Here is a 22,891-nt window from a genome sequence, read left to right on the forward strand (position 1 = left end):
GACATCATTGTAGTGATGGCGGAGGGCCTAAGTAGGTGAGATGATGAGTCACCCAAGAATACGAAAACCATGAAAAGTATTTCTTTAGTAAGCAAAGAAATTCATCTATTTTAGTGATAAGGAGGCTTTCATGGTAATAGGTCATATCTCTCCAAAATGTTTGTGAGACTGATAAATGTAGTATACCGTGTTTTCCCAAAAAGAAGAGCTAGCCACACCATCAGCTCTAATGCGTCTTTTGGAGCAAAAATTAATATAAAATTATAGTAAAATAAGACCAGGTCCTTAATAATATAATATATATAATATAATAAAATAATATAATACCGAGTCTTACATAAGACCGGGTCTTATATTAATTTTTGCTCCAAAAGATGCATTAGAGCTGATTGTCCAGCTAGGTCTTATTTTCGGGGAAACACGGTATATAAACATTTCTGGTAGCAATGTAAAAAATTTGGCATTATGTATCAAGAGCTATAAAGATGTTCATGCTATTTTTTCAGTATTAAGAATTTTAAAATGGAAATAAAAAGGCAAAAGCTGACTTGACAAAGATGTTAAGAAAAATTGTGTGATTCCATTTCAATGCCAGTTGATCATTGAGGCAAGGTCACTGTACACATAGTGGGTCAGGCTCTTGGGAATTTCATTAATGTATCCTGAGAATCAGTGTCCCAGTGTTTCACATGCGTTTGAACCATAGCATATCATAAGACTGTACGTCTGTGTTCCTTTTCTCGGGGAATACACCTCGCTCTCCTGTCCTGGGAGTGCCCTTGTACAGGTCATCCTTGGAAGTGGGAGATTGAAGAGTGCTCGCATGAGGGTGGGGTGGACCTTTGTACACTGGCTCATGTACCCTACGTTTTCTTTTCCCTTGGTTAACTCATTTTTTTACTATAGCTACCCCCAGGGTGGCTCAAGGCGTCCTGCGAATTTAAATAAGTTGACTCAAATAGTTTAACCTCTGTAGCAGTATAGGCGTGTCTGTGATGATGAAAATGTTTATCTATGATTTTCAGTATAGTAGCCACATGTGGCTGCTGAGCGCAAGAAATGTGCTAGTGCTACTGAGGAACTGAATTTTAAATTTTATTTAATCTTACTTAATTTAGATTTAAATAGCTACATGCGGCTGTTATCTAGAGGGACACCCTTCCTGTTGTTCCCTGACTACTGCTTTTTGGCCTTGGCTGGTTGCCTTCTTCTAAAGAGATCACCTGTTCTCCCCATACCACTGTCCTTTTAGCAAGACAGCATCAGAGACACACTGTGGGGAGGGAGCAAGCGCTTGATGTTACAAACCCAGAAACAAAGTGGTTTTCTTGTCTGACATTTTACCCTATGAATTGTCTCAGTTCAATTTGTCTTCCATTTCTGTATTTTAAATGACTCAAAGGGATCATTTATCCTTTTTGTATTTAATGTTTTATGGAGTACATGACCATTTTGGTCATTTTTCTTTTTGTTCCAAAGAACTCATCAAGTTCAGAAGTACATATTATGCCTATTTGCATTCCTTATGATTACAGAGCTAACTGTCCCGTTTCAGTTGCTTTCACTTTTTTGTTTCATGGCATGGCCTCTCTTATTAGGAGACTTCTGAGTCTTGACATGATACGATTGATCATATCCTGTTCATTTTGTTGTTCATTTCTAATGAGACACACACACACACCATTAAAACTTTAAAAAGACTGCATTGGTCCTGCTCCAGGGCTTAGGGAGCATTATCTGTGTTCCAGGCTCCCTGGATATTTCCGTTTTGCTTTTCTGCTCTTACTCTTTCTCCCTCACATAGTCTTCGTCAGTACTAAAAAGATGGCCAGTAAAGCACTGTAGGTATATTCAAGAGTTGTTTGTTTCTTTTTTGTCTATCCAACTCTTATTTTAAAATGAGGGGGCTCATAAAAGATCAGAGGTAAAAGGAACGTTCATGGCAAGTGATTGATTTGATTTCTCTGAAGTGATATGATTTCTCTGTTCATACCGTGTTTCCCTGAAAACAAGACCGTGTCTTATATTAAGGTTTGCTCCAAAAGATGCATTAGGGCTTATGTTCAGGGGATGTCATCCTAAAAAATCATGCTAGGGCTTATTTTCCGGTTAGGTCTTATTTTCAGGGAAACACGGTAGAAGAGGAGCCTGGCGCAGGCCACTGGGGGCGTGGATTTGGTTAGTGGTCTGTGCAGCTCACACCCTGGCTGTCTGGGCTGCTGTTTCTGTGAGGACCGGGCTGCCAGCTCCACACGCTTGAGTCCTAACCTGGCCTAGTGTGTCCTCTGGTGTTTGTCGTTAACACCACTGCTGTGGAGGCAATTTCTTCCTGGGAAAGGGAGGGAGGAGATAGGCAGCAGTCACTGAATAAGAGGGACTGGAATGTTCCCTGAATAGTTTTGACTAAAGACTGCGCAGGGAAACGACCGCTTGGAACTGGCAAAGAACAGCTCAGCCAATTTCTGTTGTAATCCAGATTCACCCATTTCTAGAGAGCAGAAAGCTCCCAACAAAATACATCCTTCCCCATTAAGTCTGATTGGACTCAGTCACCGCCAAGGTTCTCTCCTTTGAAAAATTCTGTCATGCTTCCTGAAAAGTTCTGGAAATGAAATAGGACCTTTCATTGCCTCTGTGGCAGTGAGAGACCTCTGTGGCATCTCTGTGGGGCTGTTGGTGTGGCATCTGTCTCCTATTTCTTAACATTGAGTGTGAGTGACATCATCAGATTTATGGCAATTTAAGTTGAGAAGTGGAAATAGCAGTAGGCAGAAAAGTGTCCTAGTGTTGTATTCTGGCTCTGAGAGGGGCTCCATGACTTTGACAAATCATTGCATTTGTAAAATGAGAACACATCTCCTTTTCCTTGTGCTGGAGAATTAAAGGAAAAGTGAGATTATTAAGAAATATGAAATATAATGACAGTATATTCTAAGTGAATGTTCTGATTACGGAAAAATAATACACTTTAGTTGTCCATTTTGACTGGGCCACATTTTAATATGTATTTACTTAAACTTATTCATCCAAGAGAAAAAAATTAGGGAACATAATTTCTGTGATTTTAATCATTCTCTTGCTTGATGCCTTTCCTTAGTCTCCATTTAGGATAGAGATCTCGTTTTGGGAAACAAAATTGACGTTATTTGTTCAGAGATATATGGAAATATGTGTCAGTTGTTTTTATTATTGGTTATTATTATCAAGTTTTATTTCCTCAGTATGTGTACTTTATTACTTGCTGATATCTAAATCTAGCCTAGCAGTTAATTCACGTGGTAACAGATGGGAAATAGATCACAGTTTTTAGTGTTAGGGAAATAGATTATCCTCTTTAATAAATAGGAAGAAACTTAGGTACATTTTCAGCCAAAATGATTTTCATGCTAACAGCTCTGTGTTCTCTGGAATATTGGGGCTTCAGTTAAGGGATACCCAGGTATTCAGTAAATTTATTATATATTTAGGTGTGTTTTTAGAATTCCCATTCATGCTTCCAGTCCATAATTTCTTAATCATCCTTTCATATTATGTTCATTTGATTATTTGATCTCTTGCTAAAACTAGAGTTAATTCAACTAAATTGAAAGAGATTACTTTTAACAGGTATCTAATTAGCATACTGTTGATGAAAAAATAATATTTTAGTATTATAATTTCTAAAATTTTGCTTTAGATTTTACATTAGAGTGTTTTTATGTGGTATATGTTTGCTTTTTAATTTTGATAAAATATTCATAATACTTACCATTTTAACCATTTTTAAAAGTGCAGTTCCCTGGCATTAAGTGCATTCTCGCTGTTGTGTGACCATCACCACTAGTGATCTTCAGAACGTTTTCATCAGCGCAAACTAAAACTCTATGTGTATTAAACATAACTCCCTATTATTCCCTCCCCCTAGGCCCTGGCTACTGCCATTCTGCTTTCTGTCTCAATGAATTTAACTAGTATAGGTAACTCGGGAGTGGTGTCCTACAGTATTTGTCCTTTTGTTTCTGGCTTAGTTCGCTTAGATTAATATTTTCAAGGTTCGTATACGTTGTAGCGTGTATTAGAAGTTCATGCCTTGTTAAGGCTGAAATATATATATATATATATATATATATATATATATATATATCACATTTTGCTTATCCGTTCATCTGACAATGGACATTGGGTGTCCCCACCTTTTGGCTATTGTGACTAATGCTGTTGTGAACATGGGTGTGCAGCTATCTGTTCAAGTTCCTGCTTTCAGTTCTTTTGGGAAGTGGGATTGCTGCAGCATGGGAATTCTGTGTAATATATTGAGGAACTGCCAAATGTTTTTCTACAGTAGCGGCACCATTTTACATTCCTAACAGCAATGTGCAGGGTTCCAGTTTTTCCACTTCCTTGCCAACACTTAATATTTAATGTTTATGTGTTGTATTTTTCTAGTGCTTGAAATTCAGCTGAGGCTTTTTGCTGATAGCAAAGTATGAGAACATGTTTTCTAAAGAGAATAATATGCTGTTATAAAGGAATCTTAGATGTTACTTGTCCAGTAACCTGTTTCCTTTTTAGTAAGAAAGGAGACATTCTCTTCACCCAACCTTAGTCTGCTTTACCCACTTTTTTCTATAGTCAATGGGAGAAAGGGAACTTTGCATGTTTCCTATGTTGGATTATGATAAACTGCTAGGTTCTGAAGTGCATCACCTCTTCCTCTCACTTGAGAGAAATTTTAACTGGTTCTGGGTGACATCAGAATTTATTTTGGGATTATGCTGACCTAATTTTATGGGTATAAAATTAGATGGAAAGTGAGGGAATAGATATTCTATCTTAAAAGATAGGTGTTTGGGGCAAATAGTAGTTGGTTTCTGAGCCTTATTTTTGTCTTATGCAAGAAAACTGTAAATTAGGCAGTTTGTGGAGGACCCTCACAGCTATAAGCTTGTGTTTAGCAGGACACTGGGTTTCACTTTCTTCTTTCTTCTCTTGCACAGGGATCATGGCCCAAGTAGCAATGTCTACTCTGCCAGTGGAAGATGAGGAGTCTTCAGAGAGCAGGATGGTGGTGACATTCCTCATGTCTGCTCTCGAGTCCATGGTGAGGCGGGCTACAGTTCTGTAAAACGTCCCCTCGTTGGATGCGATTGGGCTTGTGGATGAGCTGGATTTGTTTTTATAAAACATAGGTTTTTTTGGTCTATTAATAACAATAATTTTTTTGCTTGAATAATAGTTACAGATTTAAGCCTTCCAAATCAAATTTTAATACCATGTTTCAGAATATTCTTAACTTATTTAAAAGTTTAATATTTTAGCATTTCATTTAATTTAACATTTAACATTTAATTTTACATTTAATTTTAACTTTTTCCCTACCAATATTTCGGCAATCCCTTGTTTTGCAAACATTCACTCTGAATTTATGTGTAATATTTGAAGTTTCCCAGAATGAGCTGGGATATTATAGTGTGGTGCTGGTATTTTATTGTATCTGTACAAAGAACAGTACCAGAATTTTGGGCCACAAGAGCATGGTGACTATTTTATATCTATTCTTTGTTTTATTGTGGTATGCATTCACAGTTGTCCTTACTCTGCCACCTATTGCTAAATAGGTAATGTGTTAGCTCTTCATTTTTAAAAGACCTTATATGTAATTACAGCGAAGTATTAAATATTCTTTGGCTGTATTTTTTTGTATTTCTGTGATGGTAGTAATACAATTTGCTTATCATATTTTTATGGACATGTAGCTGGAAATCTAGTATTTGAGTTCATAGATTTAAAAAGCATCAGACTTGGGTATATTTTGACACAATGAAATTATTCTAAGTAGGAGGAGGCTATGTGTTTTCTGTGTTGTGTTGACTAGTATTAGATAGTGTTTAACCTCACAGGTCTCAGTATGACATAGTTTGCAGATTCTTTTTTGTTTTTCCAGTAGGGCAATTCTTTCTTTTTTTCTATTTAAGAATTTAAAAAAAATTATCTCCTTAAATAAATTTTAGAATGGTTAGTGGCTATTTACTGTTTTATTTTCTCAATGTCACTCATTTCTGCATCATGATCATAAAACCAGTCAAAATTTGTGGCTAAAATGTTAAATGATAATTTAGAGATTAAATCCTACTCTGTTGATAATTAAAATATGTTTTTTTACTACTGATCTCTACATAAAATAACATGTGGTCACATAGGACCTGTTCTCTTCCTTAGAATGTCTCTATAGTTTTATCACCTTGGCAGTCACTTTATTATTCTCAGCTTTTATTTGCTCCTCACCAGCAGGAGTAAGAGTAGCTCTCCTCAGGCTCCGAGTTGTATATTACGAAGTATAATTACAAGTGTGTAGGTCGCTTTGTCCTTCCTTTGGCCCAGAGATTTCTTTGATCTAATCCTTGGACAGTCCCTGAATCTTGCTTTGATGTTTCATAGATACTGCCTTTGGTGACAGGGTTGTCCAACTAAGGGGGTGGATGGTGCCCCGAGATTGCACTCTCATTTGTCACAAGGTTAGTAAATGTAATTTTACAGGTGAGCAGCCACTGCATCTCATATAAATGCAGTATAACAAAAGTATATCTCCTACAGCATGATGGCTCACCTCTAGGTCAGAAGTTCTCTATTATGGTTCAAAAGATTTCTAATCATTGCAGTAGGTATAACGTTATTTATTCAAGATAACGTTTAAAACAATGTTATGCAAGTAATTTCCATTTAAGAAATTAAAAAGTGGTTATTGTACAAATAAAAAACAAATGGAGGAAAGCTGTAGTTTTCAACAAATGGTACTGTGAGAAAATAGACTATTATGCAAAAAAAAATTTTTTTTTCAAGTGTTTATCATGTACCAAGTTAAAGTCTAGATGAGTAAAACTAAAAAAGTTATGTTAAGACAAATTTAAAAACTAAAAAAATTATAATTGTATGTTTAATTCCATAAGTAGCTTTCCTATGCCTAAAATCAATGAGGTATTTTTATGCATCAGTGGGGAAACGCAACTAAACATAGTAGAAAAATAAGCAAAGGATATGCTGATTTACAGAAATATTTCTCAGGTACGATATTCTTTCATTTTAATAACAATCAATGGATTATTGAGTATACTAGGCACCCTTTTAAAATGTTTCTGGAAAAGTTGCACAGTAACATTTGTTAGGATATCATGAGATACGTCTTCTAGAAGTGCAGCTGGGAGTGTGAGCTGATAGAGCCTTCTTTAGAAAACAATTTGCAGTAGATTTTGAAAACTTTTAAAGTATTTACTTTCATAGTCAAAATTTTTTTTGACTCTTGTTTCATGTTCCTGACTCTCTTCTGAGAAAGTCATTCAAGATACACAAAAATATTTTGTTTCCAGATTATTTCAGTGTTATTTTTAGGAGTGATAATTGGAATCACCAACATTTTCAATAAGATCAGCGTGAAATGAATTATTATATATCCATAAAATGGAATCTTACATACTCTTTAAGATTTTAAATACTTAATCTCAGAAATATACTTAAAGTCTACTCACCTGAATGTGATTCCTGCTGTGTATGCGCATGAAGATATTTCTGGAGGTAGAATTATATAATGGTTGTTGTGCTGTGGCTTCCAGACCTCACGTTAGGATTGGTGGCACTGATCGTCCCAGCTGCTGTGTGTCATAGAGGCACCCTTGCCCAGGGTCTCCTCTCCCTCTCCTTGGGGAGGGCTGTTCCAGCTCAGAGCTGTCCTTATGCAGGTGCATCAGCTTTCAACTCCCCGGAGCTCTGCTGTTCAGTTCTCTCTTGGCTGAATCCCGCGCCCCTCACACCCCACAGGTGTTATGGAGAGGACTCTCCAGTAAGCGCGTGTGCAAATCTGAGTCTGTTTCTTGGGAATTTGACCTATAACAGATTACAAGGGATTTCTACCTTTTTTTCTTATAAATTCTGTTTCCTTCTGTTTAAAATCAAGGTTAAACACCATTTAGAAAGAGAGGTACCTTAAAAAAAACGGGGGCTTTTTTTGTATATGACAACTTAAATCCGGAAAATAGGAACTTTATCTGTTTCCAGGTTATGTATTAAGACAGTTTAAGTGATAAGATTTTTTTATTCAGCCAGCAAGCAAAAATGGTGCTTTTAAATTACATCTGTATATCACATACGGTTTGCTGTTTGTATTTCAGTGTAAAGAACTGGCTAAGTCCAAGGCAGAAGTGGCCTGCATCGCAGTGTATGAAACAGACGTGTTTGTTGTTGGAACTGAGAGAGGACGCGCTTTTGTCAACACCAGAAAGGATTTTCAGAAAGATTTCGTGAAATACTGTAAGTATTGTATTTTTATCTTTTGTATTTTATAAGTATTAAATCTAAATATTTATGCTTAACATGTATTTTATTCTAAAGCAGAATGAAATTTATACTAAAAAATACTTTCTGAAATGTCCATGGAGACATTCAAAGTGCTCAGAAGAATCACTGACATGGTAATATGTAAGAGTAAATACTGAAGGATTTAAGAAAATTGTAAATGTTTATTGTGCTCTGCTTTGTGCTTGGCATTACTCTGGGTTGGTGAAACACATTAGAGAAGATAGAGAAATTTTGAACTGATTAAAAGTTCTTATTCAGATAAGCAGTTCTTTTCTTGATAGATGTTAGATGTGTTGAAAACAAGCCGTTCTCTGTGCGGTACATTTTTGTAAGCATGATGCAAAATTAAGCAGGTCTCTCCGACTCCCTCAGTGGAGTCAACTTGTCAGAACCTTAGTGAGTTTTGGGGTCCTCCAGTCTATTGTAGGGTGTTAACACTATGGCCTTCCACAGTCTGACAGTTTCGTATCTATGTTTAACCCGACACTGTCAGTAGGTTTCATAGTAACTTGGTGATACAGCATATTCTTAAACATGGACAGAGAACAAAAAAGGGGATAGTGATAGGCATATAATAGAATAGTCTTTAAGATCCAAGCTTAAATTTCCATTATCAAGTTGGATCCAATTCATGATAAATAGAGCAGATCATGGGTAAGTAAAAATAGATTTCTTAATTCATTAATTTCAATTCTTAATTGTATTTTCAGTCCTTTTAAAAAAACATCTCTTCTCCATTGTTTGCCTTCCTTCCCACCTGGCTCTGATCTTTTAAACTTCATGGTAGTAATCTATTAAAATTTTTTCATCATTTCTTATCATTTTGAGAATTTTTAAGGCTTTGAGGATGTTTGTGTTTAAATTTATGCTGATAATGTTGCTTTATATTTTTATCAGCTGCCATCTGTCTGTCTCATGAATACTATAATCTCCCGCTGGCATCTGTGTTTATATTCCTGTTCCTTATACCACCGTGCTATGGTTCTCCAGTGGTTAGAACTAAGCATTAGGGGATTGTCCTCAGTTGCAAATTGTAGTCCCTGCCTATTAATAGTCATACTTTCTTTCTATTGCCAATAATTTGATGTCATGGAAAATAATCTTTCGATAGAATCCTTTTTTTTCTTTTTTTTTTTTTAAGAGAAGTAATCCTTTATTTTCTTGTTTCACAAATTAAGCTGGCTGTGCTGGTTGTTTGGATAGAATTCTTCTTCTTCTTTTTTTTTTTTTTTTTAAGATTTTATTGGGGAAGGAGAACAGGACTTTATTGGGGAACAGTGTGTACTTCCAGGACTTTTTTTTTCCAAGTCAAGTTGTTGTCCTTTCAATCTTAGTTGTGGAGGGTGCCATTCAGCTTCAAGTTATTGTCCTTTCAGTCTTAGTTGTGGAGGGCGCAGCTCAGCTCCAGGTCCAGTTGCCGTTGCTAGTTGCAGGGGGCAGAGCCCACCATCCCTTGCGGGACTCGAGGAGTTGAACCAGCAACCTTGTGGTTGAGAGCCCATTGGCCCATGTGGGAATCGAACCAGCAGCCTTTAGAGTTAGGAGCACGGAGCTCTAACTGCCTGAGCCACCGGGTCAGCCCCTGGATAGAATTCTTAAGTAACTAATATTTGTATAAATTACTTTGTAGATAGGGATCAATAGTGGTCTTCTGAAGCCTAATCAATAGGTTTGTAAGTCAGTTTTAGAAATTTTGGGGGAGAATTATAAGCTCTTTTGCAGGATTTAGAAAAGCACTACCCAATAGAAATAATGTGAATCACTCATATAATTTGAAATTTTCTAATTATGACATTGACAAAAAGTAAGGGGAAAGAAGTAAAATTCATTTTAGTGCTTATATTTTAACTTGATACGTCTAAAATATTCAAGTAATCAATATAAAAAATTATTAATGGGGTTTTTTGCATATTGTTTTGGTACTAAGTCTTCAAAGCCCAGTGTATATTGCAGACTTACAAGACGTCTTAATTTGGACTGTTGCATTTCAAGTGCTCAGTGGCCATAGGTATCTAGTGGCTATCGTGTCAGACTTTGCAAGCCTAGAATATTTTTTGTGGTGATAATCTTCCTATATTTAAGTTTGTAGCTGATAAATTACTCTTAAGGAAATTTTTCTTTTGAAACTACTAGTAGCTAATTTGTAGGCTTTTTAGTTATAGCTACACTTATTTCAGAGGTGATCACCTGCTCTTGTTATTTTCATTCAAGTCATCTATATCTTTTAGGTTTTTCTAGTTAAAATTCCTTGTCTTCCTTTTCCTTTCTATTTTTATATAACACACAATAAATGTTAAAACACAGGGACAAATATTCTTACTAAAAGCCAGATACTAAGCTAATGGATGCAGGCTTTTCATGTCATTAATATGTTATAGGTGTTGAAGAAGAAGAAAAGGCCGCAGAGATGCATAAAATGAAATCTACAACCCAGGCGAATCGGATGAGTGTAGATGCTGTAGAGATTGAAACACTCAGAAAAACAGTTGAGGACTATTTCTGCTTTTGCTATGGTAGGTTATACACTTGAATTTTCCAAAAGATATGAAATTGAGTTTTCTAAAGGGTAGATTTAATATATAACACTCTCACAAATTGAATGCACTAATTTCCAAATATTGGGTTTAACGTTAGGAAAAATCTTACTATTTCCTGTTTGAAGGAACCCAGAAATAGATATAGATATTAGTGCTGTTTTGTTTTGTTGTTGTTTTTTAAAAAGCAGTTTTAGAGTCACAGCAAATTTAAGAGGAAGGTACCGAGGTTTCCCATGGAACACGTATCGCCCTACATGCATAGCCCTTCACTGTCAGTATCCCTCACCACAGGGGGTGGGGGATACACCCCCTATCCATCGCCACATCATAATCACAAAGAAAGGTGTTTATTTTTGACATGTGCGCCAATTCCCCGAAAAACGACATTTCGTGAATCCAATTATGTGGTAAACAAAGGGGGAGGGTACAGGTCATGCTGTGAGGTTGGAGGTGAAATTCACCTCTGGGAAATGAGGTTTATAGCAGGTGCGGGCTCACTGCGTGGGACACACCGACAGGTTGACAGCATACCATCACTTGTGAATGTAGGTTTTGTTTATCTAATAAGTTTTTATGAGACTATTAACCAAAAATTGCCTGATATTTTATGATAACAGTTGGATTTGTCAGGCTTCCATGTTCTGAGGCTGAATAGTATATGAGAAGATCGTGTTATACCAGCTGGGGCCATTGTGAAGAAAGAGAATAGTGCAAGAAATCACCCATTGTTCCTTTCCTTTCTGTAGGTTTTATTTTATATAAATATCTTACATACTTTCCATTTGGGCCCTTTAGATCCATTTCAGGTTTACAACTTCTGCTAACGTGAGAGAAGGGACCTATAGTATTTCAGATTAGTTTTGAAATCACATATTACAGGAAAGCATGAATACCGTTCACTGAGCCATGATAAACTGATGATGGTTTAGTTTTTGAACCTTAACCATTTAGTGATGTTTATCTTCTTTCCACCTCACCCCTGTCCCTCACCCCCAGGGAAAGCTTTAGGCAAATCAACAGTGGTGCCTGTTCCTTACGAGAAGATGTTGCGAGACCAGTCAGCTGTGGTAGTGCAGGGGCTTCCAGAAGGAGTTGCCTTTAAACACCCAGAGAACTATGATCTTACAACTCTGAAATGGATTTTGGAGAACAAAGCAGGGATTTCATTTATCATTAAGAGGTAAAGTACTTTCTCCCTCTCTCATATAAAGTTGAATATTTAGCTTATTTTTAAAATTCATGCTTGTTGTAGAAGTCACTTAAATGTATGCTTTATAGTAATTTTGTTTTGTGTACTCATGTATAGTTTTTTGTTTTGTTTTAATGCAGACCTTTCCTAGAGCCAAAGAAGCACCTAGGTAAGTGATTGCTTTGCTTACGTGATAGTTGGATGGGTTCCTAAACCTGTTTTGCCAAATTTAATACGTTTTAATGATTTCTCTTTTACTTTCTTTGAGAATATGATTTAAGATTCTTTGGAGTGGGGTATTGTGATGTTTATATAAACCAATGAAAATCATTGAGCTGAAAAAGTAGAGACTTCTTTTTTTTAAAAGATTTTTTTTCTTTAATTGGAGAAGGGGAACGGGACTTTATTGGGGAACAGTATGTACTTCCAAGACTTTTTCCCAAGTCAAGTTGTTGTCCTTTCAATCTTAGTTGTGGAGGGTGCAGCTCAGCTCTAGGTCCAGTTGCTGTTGTTAGTTGCAGGGGGCGCAGCCCACCATCCCTTGCGGGAGTCAAACCGGCAACCTTGTGGTAGAGATGACATGCTCTAACCAACTGAGCCATCTGGGAGCTCAGCGGCAGCTCAGCTCAAGGTGCTGTGTTCAATCTTAGTTGCAGGGGGCACTGCCCACCATCCCTTGCAGGAGTTGAGGAATAGAACTGGCAACCTTGTGGTTGAGAGCCCACTGGCGCATGTGGGAATTCAACTGGCAGCCTTCGGCATTAGGAGCACGGAGCTCCAACCGCCTGAGCCACCGGGTCGGCCCGAGACTTGTTTTTTGTTAGCTCTGCTACTTGCTTTATGATGTATTCAAGGTTTTATGTTGGCTGCATGTAAGGTCATTTACTAGATCTGCCCTCATTTCCCAGAATTATGGATGTGATTTAATTTCCCTAATGTTCATTGAACAGGCATGGAATTATTGGTCACAAGATTGGGTGGGAGAGGATACACAACTATGTATAAGCATTAAAGCTTTTAGGTGCTGGTGGTCTAACGGAAGAGATTAAAAGCCCACAAAGTTACTACAGCAAGAGCACGACGTACACAGTGCAGGAATGGTTAGAGAAAGTACTTTGGAAGTTCATTGGAGGAATGATTCTTTTATAGCCCAGGAAGGCTTTCATGAGGAAGAGGGCATTAAGATGGGTCCTTTTGAAGAATGAGGAGGATTTCAACAGGACTTTCTTTTGGAAGTCGAGCCATTCCACTTGAAAGAAAAAGTGACATTTATAAAACTGGTACCCTTGGAACAAGGTTTATTTGAGACTTTTGACAGTAAATAACCATTATCATTGATAACCTCTTAACCAATGTAAGGATGAAAGAACAATACCATATACACATTGAAACATATTTTGTTTTAAATATCCTTTGTTTTGTTCTCACCATGATGAAAAGATTGATTTTTTTAGAAGCTTTATTGAGGTATAATTGATATGCCATAAAATTCACCAGCTTTAAGTATGTAATTCAGTGATTTTTGGTAAATGTACAGTTAAAAAACTAAACAGTTTTACAGCCATTGCCACAATCTATAATTTTGTAATATTTTCATCATCCCCTCTGTTATTGCAGGAATGTTATATAAGTGAAATAATACAGTATATATCCTTTTGAAATTAGCTTTTTTCACTCGGCATAATTCAGTTGAGATTCAACCCAGTTGTTGAGTATATCAATAGTTTTTTCCTTTTAATTACTGAGTAGTAACTACTCGTTATATGAACATAACCATTTATTCATCAGTCAATAGACATTTAGATCATTTCCCCTTGGGTATTAATAATGCCACTATGAACATAGATAGTTTTTTTCTGGCTATATACTTTAATTTCTCTTGGATATATATGCCTTGGAGTGGAATTGCTGGGTCAGAGGGCAATTTTACATTTGACTAAGAAGCTGCCAAACTGTTCTCCAAAGTGGCTGCACCATTATATGATCCTACAAGCGTCACCTGAGGGTTCAAGTTTCTCCACATCCCTGTCAGCATTTGTTAGTAGTATCTTTTTGGTTTCTGCCATCCTAAATGTGTGAAATGGTATTTCCTTGTGGTTTTGATTTGCATATCAGTAATTACTAATGTTGACTGTCTTTTCACGTGCTTATTGGCCATTCATGTATATTCTTTGGAGAAATGTCTATTAAGATATTTCCATGAATTTTAATTGTGTTATTTGTATTTTTATTGAGTTCTTCAGATAATCTTGCTGTAAATATTTTCTCCAGTTTTACAAGTTGTCTTTTCACTTGTTTGATGATGTCTTTTGAGAAACATAAGTTTTTAATTTTTGTGAAGTCCACTTGTGCTTTGGACATCGTTATCTAAGAAACTGTTGCCTAACCCAAGGTCATGTTTTGTCATGTTTTCATTTATAAGTTTTATAGCTTTAGTTCTTACATTTAGATCTACGATCAATTTTGAGTTAATTTTTGTATATGGTACACGGTAAGGGTATAAATTCATCTTCCAGTTGTGCCACAATTTGTTGAAAAAACGATCCTTTCTTCTGGAATTGCTTTGGATCTTTGTTAAAAGTTAGTTGACCCTGACTATTTCTGGGCTTTCTACATGGTGTGAATTATATTTTGTGTGAATCAAGACAGTTTATCTCTTTGCAGTCTGAATGATTCTTATTTCTTAATCCTGTTGGTAAGGCTAGAACATGCAATACAGTATTGAATAGAAGTGGGGAAGGCAGACGTAGCCTTGTTCTCAATATTCCCTTGAAGGCATTCAAGCTTTTTACCATTATGATGTTAGCTGTTGGTTTTTTGTATATGTTCTTTTCAAGACTGAGAAAGAAAAGATTCTTTGTCATGTTTAAGTTAAAATTCGGACTTTTTCATGATCAGTATCTTTTTCCCCTAAAGTTTTCTAGAATAGCTTTTGTCTGCCATTTGTATTTTGTGAAATCTTTTATTCTAGAAACTTATTTTGAAACATTGGGGCCTGATCGTTAATTAATGAATATTTCCATAGGGTATTTATAATGAGTGGTTTGTATGACTCAGTTTCTTTGCCATATTATTGTCAAAGTAATTGAAATGTTCTGATTTTAATGGGATTATTTAAAAATTTTTTAACAGTTTTATTGAGATATAATTTACATACAGTAAAGTATACATATTTAAAATGTACAGTTTGATAAGTTTTGACACATGCATATCCTGAAAACCATTACAATCAAAATAGTGAACACATCTTTCACCCGCAAGTTTCCTTACACCCCTTAGTAATTCTTTCCTCTGTTCTTTTCGGCCTTTGTCCCCAGGTAACTACTGAGCTTGCTGTCACTGTAGATATGTTTATATTTTCTAGATTTTTTTTATATAAATGGAGTCATTTAGTATGTACTTTTTTTGTTTGACTTCTTTGGAGACTTATGTTGTTTCATGTGTCTGTAGTTCATTGTTTTTTTCTTTTCTGAGTAGTATTCCATTGTATAAATATACTACAATTTGTTTACTCATTCACCTGTCTGTGAAAATTTGTGTTTTTGTTTCTTGGCTATTTTAAAGAAAATGGTATGAATATTTGAGTGCAAGTCTTCATGTGGGCATATATTTTCATTTCTCTTCAGTAAATAACCTAAAGTTGGAATGGTTAGATCATATAGTAGTTATATATTTAACTTTTTAAGAAACTGCCAAACTGGTTTTTTACATGACTGTTCCATTCCCACTAGCAGTGTATGATAGTTGTGCTACATCTTTAGCAGCATTTGGTGGGGTCAGTCATTTTCTCTTTTCCATTCTTTTTTTTTTCATACATAAAATTCACAATGTTGACGTGGACAATTCAGTGGGTTTTAGTATATTTACGAGATGTACAACTATCACTACTTCTAATTCCAGAACACTTCCCTCACCCTAAAAAGAAACCTTATACCTATTAGCAGTCACTGCTTTCCAGTTCTTTAGAGCCAGGTCTACTCTAATAGAAATCTTTGTCATCATTTATACATCAGTAAAGTCTTACTCTACATTACTAGAGTAATAGTATATTGTGGTATTTGTTTCACTGATAAAAATAAGAGCTTTTTCATTAAAGGAAGGGTGCTGGTGAGTAAGGGGATGAGAACTATTAGATGATTGTCATCCCTAGTTATCTTCCTTACAAGGGAGAACAAAGGATGCTTTTATAAACTAATGCAATACTCATTCTAGTATGACCCAAGCTGTGAACTCCCTCTCTCCCAATCCATTCTATATTTAGGACCTTTGGGAATATTCGTCATATTTGAAGTGTTGGAAGAGCTAAGTCTAATTTTTTTTTTTGTTCATAGGTGGTCGTGTGGTGGTAACAGATGCTGAAAGGTCAATGCTATCTCCAGGTGGAAGGTAAAACATATTTCATTAGTACTAATAAACTTCCACACCTCACCACATTTAAGTTTTTAGATTATTGAGGTATTAGAATATTAAAAAGGCCAAGTGTCACACATCTTGAAGTTTAATATGCAGTTGAATTGTTTGGGGATCCTGTGAAATTCCAGACTTACTAGTTCTGAATGGTAGTAGTTCCTGGTGAAACTGATGTGATTGTCTGATGGTCACATTGTAGATAGGAAGACTTTGTTGTAAAGTGGAATTAGAAAGTTAATATGCTACTTTTATTATTTTGTTACACTTTCCTTAAAAAAGGTTTGATTGGAATGAAAGTAGTCAATTCAATTGACAAGTCATTTATGCAAGAAATAAATGTGTAAATTTTAAACTTGACTGAGTTTTGCATGCAGCTTGGTCAGGTGGATGGTTTTGTACTGAGGCCCAGTGCGTTTGAATAGCGGCCCTCACCAATGCATCGCCATCATCAGGGTTTCCTTTTTCTTTCAGTTGTGGCCCCGTCAAAGTGAAAACTGAACCCACAGAAGAGTCTGGTACGTACTAGTGCTTTTAGTATTAATTACGAAATTTAAATAACGAGGCCTTTTTCTTAATGTAGGTTATATTTTGACTCATTACTTATTATATTATTTTGATGAGAAGTGGACAGATTTATGCCAGTGGGTGACATTATTTGTTAATGCTATTATATTGTACAAAACCAAAAAAATAATTTGTTTGATAAATGGTAGCTAGAAGTATGTTGATAATTGCACATTTCTAGACAAAATTTAATAGCCTTTTCCCAGTTATACAGGAATAATAGTGTAAAATGTCAGCTAGTTCTACAGTGCTTTTTACAAAAATCAATATAATACCCTCTTAGTCTCTTTCTCCCTTTGCACTCCCATTTTCTACTCTCCAAGAAAACTTTTTAGGTCTAAGCTTTTTTTGCTATATAATTCCTTATTTTTAAATATTAGGTTCATTTTATACAGTTATTTCTTAGAGATTTTTTTGGATAGTTTTATTGAGATATAATTTATATGCTACAGAATTTACCTGTCTTAAGTGTATAACTCAGTGATGCTTTTAGTAAGTATACAGGGTTTTGCAGAGGTCACGTCACCACAGTCTGATTTTAGAACATTTCCATCACCCCAGATAGAAGCCTGGTTCCCCTTTGCACTCACTCCCTGTATCCACCACTGAGTCGGCTTGTATAGACATTTAATACAAGTAGAATCATACAGTACATGATGTTTTGCATTTTCTTCTTTCACTCAGCATCGTGTTTTGAGGTCCATCTTCTAAAAAACTTGCAGCGTGTCTAAGTTCATAGTGGAATGTTTTCCATTGTACAGATATACTACCTTTTCTTTATTCACTGTTTGGTAGGCATCTAAGTTGTTCCCACTTTTTGGTTGTTTTGAATACCACTGCTGTGAGCACTGACATATGTGTCTGTGTGGAAATGTCTTCATTTCTTTTGGGTAGACACCTAGGAGTGAGCTACTGCTTTTATGGTAACGCTGTGCTTACCTTTTAGCTACTGCCATACTGTTTTCCCACGTGGCTGTAACATTTTAATGTTCTTAGCAGCAGTGTATGAGGGTTTCAGTTTCTCCCTGTTTTGGCCAGCACTTGTTATTGTCTGTCTTTTTTGATTACAACTTTTCTAGTGGGTGTTTCTTTCTCTTTTTGCTTTTAAATAGACATTTTATTTTTAGAGCAGTTTTAGTCAGCAAAAGTGGGCAGAAAGTACAGAGTGTTCCCATATACCTTCTATACCCCTGCATATGCACAGCCTCCCCTGCTACGAACATCCGACAGTCTATTCAAACGGATGAGCCAACCTTGACACATGGTCACCCAAAGTCTGTAGATTACATTAGGATTCAGTCTTGTACATTCTGTGGGTTTTGACAAATGTGTAATGACATCTATCCACCATTATAGTATCACACAGAGTAGTTTCACTGTCCTAAAAATTCTCTGTGCGCTGCCTGTTCATATCTCTCCCCCTCACACCTGGCCACCACTGATGTTTTCATTGTCTCCATCGTTTTGTCTTTTCTAGAGTGTCATATAATTGTGGTTTTAATTGCTTTTTTCTAACAATGTCGAACATCGTTTTGTGTGCTCATAAACCCTTCACATATCATCTTTGATGAAATATCTATTTAAATTTTTTGCCCATTTTTTAATTGGGTTGTTTTCTTGCCTTTTTTTGGAGTTGGATGAGTTCTTTATATAGTCTGGGTACAAGTCTTTTATCAGAACTAAGTTTTTGTAAAATATATTTTTCTAGTCTGTGGCATGTTTTTCTCATTTTCTTAATGGTGTCCTTTGAAGCCTAACAAAGTTTTAAATTTTGATGCAATCCAATTTTCCAAGTGTTGTGGTTCCCCCCCCCCTTGTGCTTTTAGTTTACATTAGAAAAACTGCCCACCTAAAGTCATAAAGATTTTACACACATGTTTTCTCCTTGAGTTTAATAGTTTAGCTCTTATGCTTAGGTCTAAGATCCATTTTGAGTTAATTTTTGTGCATGTTGTGAAGTAAGGGACTAAATTCATCATTTTGCAGGTGGATATACTATTGTGCCAGCACCATTTTTTGAAAAGATATCCTTTCTCCTTGGATTGCCTCAGCACCTTTGTCAAAAATCAATTGACCAAGTTTACTTCTGCACTTTCGTTTCTATTCCCTTGAACTCTAATGCCAATTTTAATACCATGCCACACTGTATTCATGTAGTGTTAAGGTTTGGTTTTATTTGTTACCTATTAACATATGGAAAATGAGAATATTATTTTACACTTGCTTTCAGTACGTCTTTCCTTTTCCAACGTTTACTATATAGTTAAATCGATTTTTACTGCTCAACTTCTTTCAGATCTGAGTGTGATCTTGGACATTTTACTTAATGTTTGTTTTCTTGCCATGTTCCATTTCTAGGGCACAAGTGTGTTAGCTTATTTAAGGAGCATACAGCTCTTCCTGACTTAATTACAATTTTGTTATAATTTTTTATTATCCTGATTTCTATGATGCAACTTTATCTTTTAAAAATAACATAATTTTAAAAGATTATTGTATTATTATTAGGAATATCCGGAGAGTACCAAAAAAACGTATACACATTTTAAAAAAGGAAAAAAAAGCTGTATTAAAATTGCAATACTCAATATATATTGATAACAAAAGATGAATGCAAGTCATGTGTATACATTTTTTTGGCACCCCTGATATTTTATAATTAGCCTTAGTGATTGGCAAAGGAAAATGGATATTTACAGTATTTTCTTAGTAAAGGAATATATAAACCACATAACCTGAGCATAGACTATAGGTGGGGTCCAAAAATTTCAGTTGTGTAAAACGCAGCTTCGTACTATAAAATAATGACATCTCCAGTTTGCCCTATTGCAGAGGATGGGGGTCAATTGATAGTTGTGTTCCACCTGAATGCTCGCTGTGGCAGAGCCCGTCATTGTGGGCTTTTACTGTGCTCTCAAAGTAGTTAAAAATTTGTCTTATGCAGTGAATTTGAGATTTAGGATTCATCGAGGAATACAAGGATGATTTTATTAGAAAATCTTTTTAATTTACTTTTGTTTTTTTTAATTGGGGAATATTAGGGAACACTGTGTTTCTCCAGGGCCCATCAGCTCCAAGTCGTTGTCCTTCAATCTAGTTGTGGAGGGCGCAGCTCAGCGCCAAGTCCAGTTTCCGTTTTCAATCTTTAGTTTCAGGGGACACAGCCCACCATCCCATGTGGGAATTGAACCAGCAACCTTGTTGTTGAGAGCTCTCACTCTAACCAACTGAGCCATTCGGCTGCCCCTCTGGAAGCTCAGCTACAGCTCGTTGTCGTCAATCTAGTTGTGGAGGGCGCAGCTCACTGGCCCATGTGGGAATCAAACCAGCAACCCTGCTGTTCAGAGCCCGCGCTCTAACCAACTGAGCCATCTGGCCTCGCTTTAATTCACTTTCTTATGTTATTGACCTAATTAGAAATTATATATCATCTGGGTAGATGATGAAAAAGCAGCAGAAATCCTAACATGATTGGTTGAAATATATAATTGTAAATGCCAACCCATCATTCTGTTTAATTGTGAACTGCTAGAAGCACTCCTCATAAGAAAAAGAAGCACATTTTTACCAGTTTTTACCAGTGTTCTAGATGTACAAACCAGTACAGATATCAGGTATAAGTAATTAGGAAATAGAGGGCACCATTAACTTTTACAGATGATAATGGTTATGTACATAGAACACCAAAGAGAATCAACTACACTGCCACTGAAAACAAAATATAATCTGATTTTGACTTCAAGTGTTAAACATTCCAGATATAATAAAAGTTTAGGTTAAAAGCACTTGAAAAAAATTAATAACCCTTTGCATGCTTTCTAAGCAATAAATTTGACTAAAGAAAAATCTGAAAGTTTAGTATGGCAAAAATCAGCCAAAATGCATCAAGGGCATGTAAGATGGAATGGCTATTGACAAAGTTTTATTTGACTAATAAAGAGCTAATCCAAAATATAATGACCAAAGATTCAAGAAACAACAGAACATGCTGTCTAGTTAAAGATATGAAGATAAAATCCAAGAAAGATAAGTTTTGTACCCAGCAGATGGGCAAACATTAAATTCTGCCCATACCCACGCTCAGTAAAGGGTATGGAGAAACAGCAGCTGTAGAAATTCTTGCTGTGTGTATAAATTGTTATCTTATGGGCGATACTTTGACATTTTTTAAATCATTTTAAGATGTACATGTTCTTTGCACCATTACTGCCTTGCAAAAATGGCAGCTAACATACAACTTCATCAGGGGAATTCTGCGTTGCCAGTAAACATGGTAAGATGAGATAGATTATAATACTATTCGTAAGACAGTTTCCTAGTTAATTGGAGAGCTACATGTGAAAGAGATGAATAGTATTGTAAAATTTTTATTTAAAAATGTTGCATTTTGAAATTATTGCAAGCTACTAAAAACCTGCAGTATAGTGTGAGGCACTTTTTCTATGATAATAAACTCATATGATAATAAGTTGCCAATATGATGCCCTGTCACGTTTTTTTTTTTTTTGTTTGTTTGTTTTTTTGTTTTAAGATTTTGTTGGGGAAGGGGAACAGGACTTTATTAGGGAACAGTGTGTACTTCCAGGACTTTCTTCCAAGTCAAGTTGTTGTCCTTTCAATCTTAGTCGTGGAGGGTGCCGTTCAGCTTCAAGTTGTTGTTCTTTCAGTCTTAGTTGTGGAGGGCGCAGTTCAGCTCAAAGTCCATTCGCTGTTTTCAGTCTTAGTTGTAGGGGGCGCAGCCCACCATCCCATATGAGAATTGAACCGTCAATCTTGTTGTTGAGAGCTCCTGCTCTAATCAACTGAGCCATCAGGCCACCCCATTTTTGTGTTTTTCAAGAATAATAACAATAGGAATTTTTTATACTTTAAAGTAATCATTTATCTTATAAAATGTAACACCTTAACTGTATTTACATTTAAAAATATAAATACTGTAATTATTGTCTGTGGATTTTTGACACATTTTGGAGAACAAACTTGAAATCAACTCAGTGAAAAGGTTAAGTTCATCATAGGACTGGTATGATTGTGGTTGAAGATTTTAGTCTGAAATGTGTAGACACTCATTTGTTCATTTCTTAAACTTGTCTGAGAGTATTATCTACTCCTGCAATCATATGATGAAATCAGCATCTTATTTTCGAGAGACCCCTGCCGTCTAATGTATTAGATTGCCCAGCAAGGGATATTTATGTTTAAACAATATATGGGAAATATATATTTAATAAGAATTTATTAAAGAATTTAAGAGTCTTTTTTTCCCTAAAACTTTTAATTGAAGCATAATGCAAAGTATGTAAAGTATAATTATATAGCTCAATCAATAAAAAGTATACATACCTCTGTAACCTTTTCACACCGTACATGAATAACACCCCAAAGAGGCCCTCTGCTGTCCCCCTCTTGTTAGTCTTTTCTCAAAGTCAACCACTTGATTCAGCATTTTTTTAACCAGAGGTTTATGCATTTTATTTTATTTTTTTCAGCTTTATTGAGGTATAATTGACATTACTTGTGTTTTAATAACAGATTTCTTTTCCCTAATTTTGACCTTCCAATATGTGGAATTGTACAACATGCTGTCTTTTATATCTGGCCACAAAGGACTACTTCAAATTGTCTATCCTAACTGTGGGCAAAGGATTATGTAGAAAAGTGTGCTTGTACCCTTGTTAACACAGAAATTTTTTAGGAAAAAAAAGAAATCAATGTATCATTATTAAAATAGGTGAAAATTATACCATCTGGAATAATTGAGTTATTACTCTGGAATATTGAGTTATTAAAACAGGTTTACATGTGATTTTCAGTGGTTGCTAAAAGTATTTTTGATACTAAGTGAATAGAGTATGACTAATAT

At 35.7% G+C, this 22,891-nt stretch overlaps 1 protein-coding gene across 13 annotated transcripts in view; it reads left to right on the forward strand.

Annotated features, from left to right (window-relative positions):
* Positions 1–22,891, forward strand: part of GTF2I (general transcription factor IIi) — a 94,285-nt gene that overhangs the window by 18,994 nt on the left and 52,400 nt on the right. For all 13 annotated transcript variants that reach the window (XM_074328439.2, XM_074328445.2, XM_019754947.3 and 10 more), the window contains 7 exons: positions 4,977–5,080; positions 8,142–8,280; positions 10,707–10,841; positions 11,862–12,045; positions 12,195–12,223; positions 16,386–16,440; positions 16,936–16,979. In XM_074328439.2, the coding sequence (XP_074184540.1) occupies positions 4,977–5,080; positions 8,142–8,280; positions 10,707–10,841; positions 11,862–12,045; positions 12,195–12,223; positions 16,386–16,440; positions 16,936–16,979 (690 nt within the window). The remainder of the gene's footprint in view (positions 1–4,976; positions 5,081–8,141; positions 8,281–10,706; positions 10,842–11,861; positions 12,046–12,194; positions 12,224–16,385; positions 16,441–16,935; positions 16,980–22,891) is intronic.

Source organism: Rhinolophus sinicus, chromosome 3, assembly GCF_057876585.1.
Source record: "Rhinolophus sinicus isolate RSI-liver-muscle chromosome 3, RSI-T2T, whole genome shotgun sequence".
Taxonomy (NCBI): Eukaryota; Metazoa; Chordata; class Mammalia; order Chiroptera; family Rhinolophidae; genus Rhinolophus; species Rhinolophus sinicus.